The sequence below is a fragment of the Cyclopterus lumpus genome, chromosome 14 (assembly GCF_009769545.1).
Source record: "Cyclopterus lumpus isolate fCycLum1 chromosome 14, fCycLum1.pri, whole genome shotgun sequence".
Classification (NCBI taxonomy): Eukaryota; Metazoa; Chordata; class Actinopteri; order Perciformes; family Cyclopteridae; genus Cyclopterus; species Cyclopterus lumpus.
In genome coordinates this window covers 18,433,894-18,448,727 of record NC_046979.1, presented here as the reverse complement: position 1 = coordinate 18,448,727, position 14,834 = coordinate 18,433,894, and the positions used below count along the sequence as shown (strand labels likewise).

The 14,834-nt window shown below is 47.1% G+C and overlaps 1 protein-coding gene across 1 annotated transcript in view; it reads left to right on the top strand.

The window, feature by feature from the left end:
- Positions 1-13,604, top strand: part of LOC117742675 (E3 ubiquitin-protein ligase RNF43) — a 66,458-nt gene extending 52,854 nt beyond the window's left edge. The window contains exons 3-9 of the mRNA XM_034550243.1: positions 9,130-9,204; positions 9,336-9,470; positions 9,639-9,740; positions 9,823-9,993; positions 10,134-10,236; positions 10,454-11,977; positions 12,538-13,604. Coding sequence (XP_034406134.1) covers positions 9,130-9,204; positions 9,336-9,470; positions 9,639-9,740; positions 9,823-9,993; positions 10,134-10,236; positions 10,454-11,977; positions 12,538-12,563 — 2,136 coding nt within the window. The 3' untranslated portion in view covers positions 12,564-13,604. The remainder of the gene's footprint in view (positions 1-9,129; positions 9,205-9,335; positions 9,471-9,638; positions 9,741-9,822; positions 9,994-10,133; positions 10,237-10,453; positions 11,978-12,537) is intronic.
- The last annotated feature ends 1,230 nt before the right edge of the window (positions 13,605-14,834 follow it).

The following is a 14,834-nucleotide window of genomic DNA, read 5'->3' as shown; positions in this document are numbered from 1 at the left end:
CAGATGGAGGTTTTCACGCTGCCTTTATGAGATTAAGAGAAACATTCCCATAAAAAAAAGAAAGAAAAGGGAGAGAGAGAGAAAAAAATAAGACATCTCCCCGTGTCCCTCCACGTTCTCACTTTTCTCTCTGTCTTCATCTCTGACTCTTTTACGATCTTTCTTCTTTTTTTGGCCTGCCTCAGGCTTGGGCAAGGGCGCGCTGCTGGTGAAAGTGAAGTGGAAAGTAGACAGGTTTGTGTTACCAATAACTACTTCCCCAGGCAAGCAGGCGAGCACCAAGCGTCCCCCAGAGTTCAGAGCAAACCGGCAAACAGGTCTTGTGAGTCCCACACTGCAGGCGGAGGGAGCGAGTTCCTGTTGCAGTATGAACCTGTTTAACTCGGGTAGGTTAGTGCCAAGTACCCCCACCCCTGTGCTTTGGCTTTTAACAGGGGTTTGACGAAAGAGATTCACAGGGCAAACAGTGAGGCTCTACAGTATGTAATGCAGTGGGATACAATGAGACTATTTAGACTCTGATTTGTATGGGGTAAATGCCCTGCAGCCATCAAGCATATTTATTCATAAGATTGTTTTTTATTTAGATACATCGACCCACATCTCATGGAAAAAGTGTTTTTCGAGGACAGATAACAACAAAAAAGCAAGTCAAACTCTATACAGAGCTGTACTTCCCCACCAACCCCTTTTTGGTGTTGTGTAAAGGTTTATCCACGCTAGCTTTGAGGCTCTTGGGATGTTGCGGTTGGTCACACCACTCAAATATTTCAATGACTATTTGATAGTTTGTCATTATTCTTCTGACAGACACTTATTATCCCATGACGCTTTTCTCTTGAGCCATCATGAGGTGCACATTTGTGGTTGTGAGTCAGCACAACACATGGATTTGGTCCAGATATTCATCCCCCTCAGGATAATCACTTTGATTTTTGCTGAACTATCCTCCAGAAATCTTTATATTTATCATCTCAAAGCACCACAGTTGCACGGCCTCACAGAGCTGCATGGTCCTAGACAAATTAGTCTAGTTTTTACTGAAATGTAGTAATATAAATACGAGGTGAAGTGACTCTCCCAAAGATCAGATATCCACTGAGCCGACTGAAAGAACTTGATATCTTAAATACAATTTTAAGCTATTTCCATTTGTTGCTTTCTTTTACTTACTCTCCACTACATTTATATAAGGATGTAGTGCACTTTTCATACCACCATGATTTGGCAGCCATAGTAATTAGTCACAACACGATGTTAAACAAAGCTCAAAGAAGTGTCAACAATAGATGAAATGAAATGACATTTTTACTTTCTACACAAGGGTATTGCTATATTATTACAGTCATGTGATTACTCAGTAATCTACAGTCAGAATGTAATGCACAGTATTTGTGAAATCTAACACAAATACTGTATTTAGTTCTTTCTAGGTTTGTGTGTGTGTGTGTGTGTGTGTGTGTGTGTGTGTGTGTGTGTGTGTGTGTGTGTGTGTGTGTGTGTGTGTGTGTGTGTGTGTGTGTGTGTGTGTGTGTGTGTGTGTGTGTGTGTGTGTGTGTGTGTGTGTGTGTGTGTACTGTAGAAAGACTTACTGCACGGCCCGTTCCAAGAATGAATTCCTGGAGGCTTACAAGAGCTGTTGAATGAGATGGAGGGCTCAGGGCAGGAATGATGGGAGGGAAGGAGAGGAGGGAGGCTGCTTGACGCTGTAGGAGGGTTGTCAGGCTCTCACTTACAGGCCTGATTAAATAACAGGATGCTTTATGAAAACAAGAACATTATCTGCCTCTTAAAAGGCCAGGAAAGGCCCTTTAATTGGCTTCCCTCGAGTCTCTGTGTTGCCGCCCGTCGCTAAAGAGAAAGAAGAAAAGAAAACGCCACGGCCCGGCCACAGACTGAGAGAAATTATGCAGGACACTTTCTCTCTCTCCTCTAGTTATGCTCTCATCACTGCCATAGGAATGTATCGACATACCGATACCAAGCCTACAAAACAGGGTGTCTTCTTCCACTATTCCGAGCTGAATCTCTTGATTGGGTGCAATACAAACAATAAAGAGATAGTGGCTCTTCTGTGGGATCGGGCAGTTTCTCCCTAGACATTTGGAGAAGTGAGAAGAGAGTGTCAGAGGTGCGGTTTGGCGGGTTTGAGTCCAGAGCTCTAACTCTACCTCTTTACATCTTTTTTCCTGGCCCGGTAACTTAGGTGGTTTACTTAATTATAGTTGTTACACTCAAAAAATCTTGTGATGGAAGTATCTTGATAGTTGAAGCTGTAATTCATTTCAGAAGTATTTCACATAATTACACAGGCTGTTTAGAGAGTGTTTTAAAAAAAAAAAAAGATAAAAACTATACAGTATATACAGTGTCGTTTTCACACTGGTGAGATGCAGGTCAACAGATTCTTTCTTTTTTTTCTTTTGACAGCTCCACGCTACTCGTTTCCCTCTGTTTTCAGCCTTCGTGCTAAGCTAAGCCAACCATTTCCTGGCTCTTGCTACATATGTAGCAGACAGATGTGATCTTATTCCTTTTACACTCACCAAGAAAGTGAATAAGTTTATGTCCTCAAATGTCAAAGTATTCCTTTTAATGAGTGGCACAGCATCTTCTCCTCCTCGACATGTTTACTGGCAGTTAAACCTCCCCGTGCCCGGGCATCAGGCGGGCTGGGGTTCAAGGACCGAAACGGGAGGTCAGGTGGTGGCGTGTGTGTGTGTGTGTGTGTGTGTGTGTGTGTGTGTGTGTGTGTGTGTGTGTGTGTGTGCAACGAGTCGAGCCTCTGGGCTCCATCATCAGGGCTGTCACTGGCAGCCACATCAGTCTCATCTCTCCCGCTGCCCGGCTCTTTGATGTTTCGGGGGACGTGTTTAGCAGGTGACAGTGTATCAGATGACGCCGGTCTCTCTCTGTCACCCTGCGCTTCGCCTTTCAAATGTGTGTTACGGTGTAGCGGGGCCCTGCCAAACGGGGGGAGGAGGGGGGCAGATAGGAGGAAGAGGGCGGGCGGGCTGAGCTTTAATACTGTTTGTTCTCTTGACCTCTTTAACCTCCAGACCGGCAGATCGGATTCATAACTTTTTCCAGTGTCTTTCTTGCTCCTCGAGGAGTGTGGCCAACCCAGGTTCTGGATTTTGTGCGTGTGCATGTGCGTGTGTGTGTGTGTCAGAATGAATGGGAGGAGGAGGAGGAGGAGTGTGTGTGTGATTCAGACCCACCCCTTCGGGCTCAATACTTTTCCTGAGAGCGTAGAATCTGCTCACCTGCCCTGACATGCCCACCCGGCCCCCCCCCCCCCCTCCCTCTCCTCTTCATACTCCCCCTCCAGCAGCCCCACATCAAAGTACCCCTGTGAGTAATGGATACCCAGCAGGGCCACACCCTTCCCTCCTCAAAACCAACTCAACTGCCGCTCAGCCAGTGGCGAGCACCCGGCAATCACACAGCACGCACACACACACATAGAACAGTTATTCACACACAATTAGACTTAAATATTCCGCTTTAAAGCAAGTTAAACAATATTGAAAACAAAGGTGTGCATTTCAACATTGACAGCGCACCGGGAGAGAAGAAGTAGAAGGAATGTATTGTCACTAGGAGAACTTGTAATATTGCCCGGTGCATTCAAGATGTATAGTCTACTAATTATCTGAAATAATTCAGTTAAACCAATTCTCTTGGCTCATGCTGTGCAGTGATTGGTCGTATTCGTTGTGCTAGCGCCTATTCATCTATCGGTCAAATCGTCCACCACTTTGGTCCAAAGTCGCCATTGGATGAATCGCCATTTAAAATTGTGAACGGACATTCATGAACCAACTGACTTTAGCAATTCTCTTACTTTGCATCCAACTATCTGTAAAACATTCCCATCAGCCTCAGCTGTACTTTGGGTTTTGTGTTAAGTATCAACTGTTCAATGGTCCGACACGGTGAACTTAGTTGAAGACACGACCTCCATCAGCATGTTGCAGGACTGTCATCGTCAACAGTCTGCCACAGAGGATTTTGACGTCATGTGACAAACCAAACCGTCCCGGTATCTCCATAACATCCACTCAGACGCAGCGACGTCCCAGTGCGTCGGTAATGGTTCCAGTGTGCCGGGCCAGTCAGGAGAAATGACAGAGCAGGGAGTCGGCCTCAGACCTGCAGGTCGGAGCTCTGCACTCTGTCATTAGACACTTTAATGCAGCGGCACCACAGCCTGCTCGCCTCACTCCTCTCATCTCCCGCCCTTCTCTTCTCTTTTTTCTCTCTACCCCTTTCACTCTCACTCCTTATTCCCACACATATTATTCCATGGTGTAATTTACCCCTGCAGTGAACGATAGTCACGCTGAGAAAAAGACACGTTAGATTGAGTTAAATGGAGTCTGGTGGCGTGTTTTTAAGGCAGGTTTACGGCGGTGGGTTACGGAGTGTGTGGCGATGTGTAATCAACTGGAACACGAGGACAACCATGCTCACTAATTAACTTAGCTTGAGTGTAAAATGCCATACTTGCTGGTTGCGTTCATGAAAATGTCTGTCTAAGCATAATCACAGTAAATAAAACTAAATAAAACAATTTTTGGCTTCTCAACTGAGAGAAACTATTTCATCTGAGTCCAGATTAATTTTCAAAGAGTGTAAATGCAGTTGTTACTAGTCCTCTGTCCTGTCCTGCATTGCTTTGTATTTTTTTGCCAAAACTCATTTATTGGAAATCCCTGAAACTTCTGGAACAAGTCAAATTATCTCACTCCATTGGCATTGCAACATGAAGAAGAAAAAGATAAATGGATGGCTCATTATGAGAATAAATGACTTCCTGAGACAGATATGAAAAGTGTGTCTTTACTCCCCCTTTAATGCACAGATTCAAATAAAATCTGCTGTCAAAAGTCAGAGGTTAGAAGCTACTGGGTCACACTTGAACTCTGAATATAGTTCTGTAATCATAGATGTTCAACTAATATAGCAGATGTTTCCCCATGGCCAGACTGAATGTGTCTATGTGTGTGTAATATTGTCATTATTGCCCCCTCCCTTTTCTCTTCCGTTACATTGGAAACTGGCTGCGGATGAAGGGGGATTTGCCCTCTGGCTTGATTCGGCCCCTGGCGGTGCCATCCGCACCACATTAGACCCCGTGACAAACACTGAGACGTTAACAGGCAAAAGCGATCTTGTCAGGCAACGGAAAAACCTTGGCGCGCGACCCTGAAGTCAGAACACACTGTGATGCCAGGCCCGGCTCACGGACGGCACTTCGCCAGGGATGTAAACACACAGCGCTGGCTGGCCAGCCAGCGGGCCACCCGATGCTGGGGGGGAGGGGCCTGCTCACTGGCTTGATCTGGTGTTTATACAAGATGAGCTGTGGTTAATACTGCCGTCAGCCAAGTGCTGCTCGTAGTGGAGGTGGAGCACAGATTCTGGAGATTGTTGCGTGAACCGGTCACAATATTGGATTTTCACAAGATTATCGTGGCCAAAAGAAGTCCCGATAACGGTATCATGGCGACATCGGTGGACATCATTTTTAAAATGCTGATGAATCACTTGCTTCTGTAAACTTCATTGTGTTACAATTGAATGTCACTTTTTGATAAGTCAAAGCATTGTATTCAGCTTTCAAGTTATTTTTTGTTTATTATTTTTTTCATAATAATAATGTTGGTGAAAGTTTGGTGCATCCACACCAAATCAGGCGTCCGCCCATTCATTTGAATGTGGGTAGTGTGGGGCTAATGGAAGCAATGGGGGCCCGCAAGGGATGCCCGGGGACCATCCCCCTAAAAAAATGTAGTGTCAACTTCTGGAAAAAACGTAAGCGCTGATTAATGGATCAAAGGGGTCAATCAAATGAGTGCAAAATGTTAGCATTCTAACACGTCGAACTAAACACACCGTAAACACAATGTCCAGCATGATAGAATTTACATTGAAATCAACTTCAACAATAAAAACATTACGTACAAATGATGGGAAAAGAAATCAAGGATTAAAAAATAAAATAAAAATGCTGTTACATAACAGAGAAGCTGGTCACAACCGCAAAGAAGTGAAAATGTTACAGTTGAGAGTGATACAGCTTCACAAAAGTCTTGGAAAACAGGGAAAAAGCAAGCATTAAATGCTTTGGGCTCCGTCTTAAAATGTCATTGTCATTGGCACTCATGTGCCCCATGGCATGTGCATTTATTCCATTTTTTTGTAAGAAATGACAAATTACATGAATCTCTTGTAGAGAGTTACTGCAACAGAAGTATACTGTGAGAATTAGTATGGTGTCCGTGTTGCATGAAATATAGACTATGGAGAGTGTATCTTCTTGTATACAGGAAGGCGCCAAAGTTGGGGATGTTCAAATTCAAATGCATCTGTAAGATACAGATACGCAAACGTGAAGGTGGTCAGTGCTGAATGCGTACCTGCACTTGTACCCGTGTGACCTCCCAGTGCCTCCTTCTGGCTCTGTGTCCTCCAGGTGTGTTTATGTATTGCGACGGCTCGCTGATGCGGACAGCTCTCCCCGCTGCTCCTCACCGGCCTCGTCTGGAGTATTTACACTCTGTTTCCCAGGTCGCAGCGAGACTTCCCCCCGCCCTCTGTCGAAATCCAATCAGCGCCAAAAGCAGACTCCTGTGGCCACAGCGTTATTGTTTGTTAGCTCTTCCAGTGATGACGTCCTCCGCTGTATACCCCTGCGGCCATTTCCGATGCCGCAATTGTTAGTGTTTACTCAAATGCCAAAGAGCGTTGAATCCACGGTTGTTTACCGAACCACAGCGATGTCTGTTCCGTTCCGACCGTAACTAAACCCTGATGGAGATGTTGAAACCCTCCTTTTGAACTTGCCTTGTTTGCGTCACAGCTTTTCCCTGCGCCATTAAAGGTTAAATATATCCTCCAATAGTCATGAAACGAGATCTCTTCCGGGGTCCGTAGCTCCACAGTGGAGTGTGGCTTGGCGAGCACACTGTGGTGTCACTGCTCCTAATCCTGTGATATAATACGACCACAGCAGCAGTCATTGGAGAAGTATGTTATGATATGTTCTTGGACTATAGGAAACTATTTGGAACTGCTTGTGTGTGTGTTTGTGTGTGTGTGTGCGTGCGTGCGTGCTGGACCACAAGATCACCACGATTACAGGACATATGGACTTATAGTGCCGCATAGGGGAACTTTTGAACCCCAGGTAAAGCAACTTCCCCACATGTCACAGATCTAGCATTTTTATTTTCTCTTCTTTTTTTTCCTCCTACGTGACCGCACCCCATTTAGGCCCATGCACGTACTACAATTACTGTTCTGATGAAACGGGGGAAAGGCTGTGGAACCACAGCTGTAAACCAGATCAAAGGGGATATGTTAATTTTTTATTTGACCTCCCTCTGACCGTAAATACTACGGCCACCAGCGTTTCTGTGGGACAACGTTGTTAACTCTAGACTGCGGGCTGCGTTGTGCGCAAACACACACACACACACACACACACACACACACACACAGATGGCCATTTAGCTGCTTTCCAAGTCATGATCTGCAATGTCCTTTGAGGTGTAGGAGGGGTACACTTCTGACATTCTGCGTAAACCAACGAAGTTTCTCCGTGTGTGCGCATGCACGTGTGTGTGTGCACGTGCATGTGCGTGTGTGTGTGTGTGTGTGTGTGTGTGTGTGTGTGCTCCTCCCTGCCCAGTAGGCTCTGAAATCCCTGTTGAGTGTTGTGTCTGACCCGGGTGATTAGGTGTTTTAAACTTTAAACTTAATGAGGCGTCTCCTCCTCATTACGCGTTGGCAGATGCCAGACGCTTGAGAGCATGTGATGAGGTATTGATGAAAAGGCTGCGATTTTCTTTTCTCACTGGCTTCTTGTGATGCTCCAGAAAGCCTTTCTAGGGGGGGCTTCTTTTTTTCTTCTTCTTTATTTTTTTTTTTACAGAGAAAACCTACACAGAGCAGGTTTGACAGTGGAGGCCACGCGCACAATTCAAGGCTCTATCGGCGTGTTCGTGCCACGATATCATTGGCACAATATCTTTTGTAAATCAGACCTCGAGACGGGGGCCAGACAGCAGTTGCACATGATGCACAATTCGTGGTGCCATCAGCGGCCGCAGTCTTTGTGAGTTCGGCCCTCAGTCTTGGTCAGGTACGACCAGTAGCTTGTGGCGGCTAACCTTAGCTAAGTGCTATGTTACTGAGACTATTGAACCATTCCGCTGAACACCTGTACCATTGTTTGGATATGATTCACCGTTCACCATTGCTCCACCTGTGGCCGCATTGTCCCGTCTGTCATTCTCGTGAAAAAGCCATTGGTTCACTCTCACCGCTCTCATGGCATTAGTTCAGGCAACAGCAGGCCGCTGATTTCAGTCACAGAAGAATCAAACAACATGATCCATGTTCACAGTATCTTTATTTAAAGTTTAGTTTCAAAACAACACACTGTAACATGACATGGTGAATGAAAGCGCTCAGAGTCCAGTTTGAATACACAGCGTCCCCGTTTGCATGTCGGGGGCATTTGATTCTTTTCACTCGGTCTAATAGTCCCGCACTATTTCTTCCGGCTTCACTCTCCAACTTTAGAAAAGGTCCAGTCGGGCGGCAGATTGGCGCTGTGGCCTTCAGATTCCTGCTTACTGCTTTTTCGGGGTCAGTGTTTGGCTACTGTGGGTCAGTAGTTAGCAGGTCTGTCTTTCAATCAGAGGATCGGCGGTTCAATCCCCGCTCAAGGCCCTATTCGCTGAGTCCTTGAGCAAAACACTTAACCCTGAATTGCTCCCCATACGGTGTGCTTTGGATAAAAGCGTCAGCTAAATGAAATGTAATGTAATGTTTGGCCTCCAGAGTCAGGTGGAAAAGTGGCAAGTGGAGCTGTGCTTTGTGCCGTGGGGTCTGAGGCTCAGTGCATGACTGCCACCTAGTGATGGGTTGAGGCAGTGCATGGTCTGCTGTATTCACATGAACTGTCTGCTGCATGGATGATGAGCTTTCCTACTGAATATGTACTTTCTCGCCATTATCCTCATCATATAGATGGTATAAGAATCCCCTGAAAATGTCCTCGCTGTCTGAATGTTTCGTGTTTGACCGTCCCCTCTCCCGTGTCATCTCCTTCAGGCCCGCATGGCGTTGGACAAAGGAGCTCAGGCGGTTATCTTTGATGTCAGTGATGACGCCAACGCTGCTGCTGAGGTGAGTGCACGGACACAGCTGCGGCTGCATTAATCTACAAGACTATGCAGGGCAGCGGAAATTTCACACTTGTGTCTCTGTGTCTTTCTCTCCCTGCTTTTGTTTTTTGTACGACACGCACGCACACGCAGCTGCGAGAAATGGACTCCCTGCCGAGTCCAGTCGTGCTGGTGGAGGCGGAGGTCGCCGAGGAGTTGATGGGTCTGGTCAACAAGAACGAGGAGGCCAAAGTTCGTATCGAGATCATGGTGGAGCAGCCCAGATGGGTAAGCACCGAAACCCGTACACACACACACCTCTCTCTCTCTCTCTCTCTAGGAAGTCTTAAGAATGGCCCATCACGTTAGCTGAGAAAGTGTTGATTTGGACTGGATGTTTCTTTAAGTTTAAGAAAATAATATAAACATCTTGCTCTCTGTCCATCTTCTTTTCAGCCACATTATGATGTGGGTATCCTGCTCACCATCGTCCTCGCTATTCTGACCATCGTCCTCATCTTTGCTTTCCGCTACAAGTGCAAGTCCAACAGGACCTGGGTGAGTGATCCACAACTCAGTTGGAGATTTTTATTTACACTTTTTCAAGATTTTTCCTAACCCTCGCTTCATGTGCGTGCAGGACTCTGTCCATCAGCAGACCATGCAGGCCATCAGTCGACTCGAGACCGCAACCTACAGCTCCCAGGGCTGCTCGAGCTCCCAGCGCCACCGAGCGGCCTGGGGGTCAGCCAGCAGCTCCAACTCCAGCCCCGTCTGTGCCATCTGCCTGGAGGACTTCCAGGACGGGCAGGTAAGAAGAGAGATATATATATATATATATATATATATATATATATATATATATATATATATATATATATCTGTAGATTTAACGATCCTTTGTCAGCTGTTTATCATCAAATCTGTCTCTGTCTCACTTTCATCCCCAAGCATTTGAGGATCATCTCCTGTGCTCATGAGTTCCACAAAGACTGCGTCGACCCCTGGCTGCTTCAACACCGCACCTGTCCCCTCTGCATGCACAACATCATGGGTGAGGAAAAGCATATTTTCAGTCAAATATTGGTAAAGAGGACAAAATTGCAACAATGTTGCACACAGAAGAATTTTAGTCAATTGCTAAGATGTAGATTTGATGTATAAAAAAATAATACATATCTCTGAATTCTTTTTTTAATCTGCTATTACCAGTGCTTATTGAGTGTTAGCTGCAGTATTTAGTGTATTCTGACTGCTGCTGTGCTTCACAGGGACGGAGCGGCAGCCCCAGAGGAACAGACTCCAGCAGAGTCCAGAGCAAAGCCAGGGTTTCCTGCACCCTCAGTCTTACAGCAACCCGCGCAACCACCCCTTCCCCCAGCATGCCATCCCCTTCTCGATGAGGCCCCACTATCCTCGGGGACCCTCCGGACCTTATCCCTCGCTCGGCCACTACACTGGCCCTTCCGCCGTGGATCCCCAAACACTACATTTCCTCGCCAGCAGGCCGCTTGGCTGTGGGTACCATCTTCCTGCAGAGGGTCCCGGGAGGCCCCACAGGATCGGAGGTAACTGCAGGACGTCCACGCACCACTACACCCCCCGCCGGTCCTGCCAAAACTACCGCTCGTCCTGTCCGGCCCAGCGCAGTGCGTCCAGCTCACGGCTGCACCACGCCGCCTCCGTCGCGCCACAGGCCCGCGGGGCGCCGGCCCACGGCAGGCAGGACAACGCCAGCTGCTCCGACGGCAGCTACCACACAGAACGCAGCGGATACTTGGCCGACGGGCCTGCGAGTGACTCCAGCTCGGGGCCCTGCCACGGCTCCTCCAGCGACTCCGTTCTCAACTGTACCGACGTGTCCCTGCAGGGTGTTTATGGCAGCTGGTCCACCTTCCGTAGCTCTCTGAGCAGTGACTACGATCCATTTGTGTATTACGGGCCGGGTTCTGGGCACGCCCCCCGCAGGAGCAGCCTGGAGGCATGCGCCCAGGCTCGGCCCAGGTCTCTGGATTCCGTGGTGAACAAAGCCGGTTGCCCCGAAGAGCAGCCGCAAACTGTGTTCAGTCACATCCACTACCACCGCCACAGACACCACCACTATGAGGAGGGGGAACACAGCCAGGGCCCGAGCAGAGGCTCGGACGAGGAGCAGGGGGCCGCTGCTGCTGCTGCTGCTGCTGCTGCTGCTGCTGCTGCACCTGCTGCTCTTGTCCTAGAAAGAGACTCGCCTGTCTGCCCTCCTAAGCACAGCCCATGCCAGTGCCCAAAGCCAGACCCCACAGATCGGCCCAGTCCTGGGACAGAGTGCCAGGACCATGACCCCAGCAGCCCTACGGTACCTCCTGTAAGGGTGTCCTCAATCCCTTTACAGCTTCAACCCCACTGCTGCCACCAGGGACACGGACACCCTCCCGCTCCTCTCGGGCGAGTGGGCGGCTGTGTGCTTGATGGCCCCTCTGTTCGCTTCCACCAGAGCCTCGATCTGCAGGATGACCGTAGCATCCACATCCACTATGGTCAGGGTCCGGGCTTCTGCTGCTCGCCTCCTGATTTGCACCCTGCAATGCTCCCCGTGCCCCTTATTCTGGACTCTGGAGGTATGGAGGACTGGCCTTGCTATGCCGGGGCCCATGTTGTGTGGCAAAAGCGGGTGCAGCAGGCCCGCTCAGAGCCTCAGCTCTTGGGGCCTGGGACCTCTATGGACAGACCACCCTGCAGGTTCCACCACAGCCCTGCTACTGACCACAACACAGACATTTGTTTGTACTGCCAAACATTGCACCACAATCAGGGTGGGTGTCTCACTTGTTTATAACATGACCAGCCCTTTAGACCGACAGGATCATTTGGGGTTATTATCTTCAAAGTTTAGGCCATCATTATTATCTATTGGTTGTGTGTTGTTCTCTGCAAAATAATTGGTAAGTTGTTGGAATGCAAGAAACGCCAGCAGTCAGATGACCTGACAGGTAAACAAGACAGATTTGTTTGGAGGTTAAACTAAAAGAGAGCGCACCTGAAATGTCCCTCATAACAGCTACTGGTAGATACGGCAAGTGCAGAAGGTCAAAAAGATCATCAGTATGTGTTGGATGTTCACAATGGACAGTTTATTCACCTTTGTTTGGTCAATCAGATCGTTTTGGCTAACCCTGGTGTTTGTTTACAATCTGTGTGTTCATCTGACTGCTTGCGTCTGACCTCAGCCATTCATTTGGTAAGTAGAGTGTTTTTATTGCCAATAGGAAACATGGAGAACATAGCTGGAATGATCCTTTTAGACCTGCACAACATGTATTTCTTTTTTTTTACGATATTCTGAAGATGACCTGAGCTGTGTTTGTGTCCACAGGATCAGAAGAGGAGTCTGGTGTGTGAGAACTCGTTGCATCCCCGTTATCACGCTGCTACACAGGAGCCAGAATGGACAAGCCTCCCTCATTGGCTATCGCGCCTTCCACTTAATTCCACCAGCAACGCCTTTCGATCAGTCGATTCCCAGCTTCCCCCAGGGATCCACCGGGATCCACCGGGATCCACAGCTCACATGCTGAGATGCTCCGTCAGCGGAGTTAGATTGAAATTTGTAATAATGCTGAAAAAGATTTTTAAACCGAACCCTTCATGATGTTGTATATGAAAATATATTGAATGATTTTAATGTTTGTGAGTTGCTGGGGAAACGACTCGCCACGTCAGGGGGGGGAGTGTTTCTTCTGTTTCTCATCAGCTATAGGAAGAGTATTCGTCACCGACATGATATCCCAAGTTCCCCTGCTCCTTAGTGACAACAACGAACGATCCTCGTTTCGTGTGTGTGTCGAGCCCTCATGAAGTGAGACTCCATCTCTGCATCGCTCACTCTGTCGCAGCACAACTTGATAATATTTTAGAGGTACTTACTTTCACTTCGTCTTCCTCCGCTGAGTCCCGTCTCAGCTGAGAGAAGCTCTTCTCTCCAGCCTACCTCAGCTCAGATTTCTTAACATGCCTCACACAGGGGGGTCTTTAAAGGTACTGCTGTAGTGATGTTTTTGTTTGTTTGTTTGTTTTTTTGTTTTTTTGGTCACAGCCATGTAGCTCCCAATAACTCAACAGAAAAGGTTTATGCTCCTGGCAGTCCGACCTGCCCAGATGGAGAGAAAGGTTTGACGCTCAGCCCCTCGAGCGGCGAGCGTTGGCTGAGGTTGCTGAGCCTTGCGTGGGCCTTGTTTTCATTATTTCAACAATGGCAGCTGTTTTCAACTTGTTTGTTTTACGTGTTTGGATCATTTTCTGTCTCGTTTTTTTGCGGTCCGTGATTATTATATACATATTTTTTTTCTTTTAACCTTTCATAATGAACCGGTTTGACTGAATTATGTCGTCGTCATTACGAGCTGTTGTCTTGTTCTCATCATTTCTCTTGCCAGTGGTTACGTCATGTGTTTGACCTCAGTGACCCCCCCCCCCACCCACCCCCCACCCCTGCGATCAGTGCAGAGGGAACGGGCCTCATCAGAAGGACCCTCTGCTCCCTGAATGCCTCATTCATCACAACGTTGTATTATCCACTGAAACGGATATGCTCTCCAGTTGTCTTCCAGCAACTAAAGCTCGAGAAACAGAGAAAAGATAAAGTGACTTTCTGATTCTATAACTGGAGTTAAGCCATGCTGGGTAGACCTTACAGTCCCAAGCAGCACCAGTTTCATGTGCTTTTCCCATGATTCCAAACTGTAGTGGGCGGAGCCTGAGAAATGTGTCGGGAACAATCAAACACTGGAAAAATGGGAAGAATTCATTTTAGTTACAGTAATGATACCGGAATCGGTAAAAAAAAGTAATAATCCTTTGTCGTGGCATTGCTAATCCCTGCTTTTGCGGCTTTGAAGGAAGATCCACCTTAAATCAGAAATCTGATACAGTATTTTGAAGATTTTCTTTTTCTCCATTCAGATGAATCATTTTGTGGTGTTGAACCATCCGTCAAAACTATAAACAACAGAATTAAGGTTTATGCCCTCTCCTTCTGTTTGGCCACTGACGGACAGAAAGTGTGTTTCTCCCCAAGGAGACACAGACGCAGTGAACTGAGGAGTTCTGTTCTAGCGTGGACTTTCCCTTAAAGGCACAGTGAAAATGTGAAAAGGATATCTTTCTTCTCAGCAGTCCCACTTCAGTACAGTTCAATAGCAGACAAATAGCTCATGGGTATCGCGATGTAACCAGTAGCACTTACTAAAGCCTCACACGTGCCTTATTAATTCAAAACTGCTCATAATCCTAAATAAGGAACCTCCCAACACTAAGCTCTTACCTGTCGAACCAAAGAGGCAACATCTTGAACACAGTGAATTTATTATAGTATATGTTGTGCCTTTCCTTTTTTATTTTTTCCTGCTGCAAGCCTTTCCTTAAATCTCAGAATGAAATATGCTTTTGATGACGAGAGACAGCATATGCCAGAATTAATGTGCAAATAATCAATATTTTGGACAATCATGCAGACATTTTCCACTGCAGTCCCGTTGTACTAATACCTCACTTTGAATGTGTCAGCGACGCTAAAGTATCAGTGTTTCCGTGTCTTATTGTTCGCACCCAAACATTCTCAGAGACTGAGATGGAAATGACTGAATTTCAAGCAGCACTTTGGCTTGAGCTGGT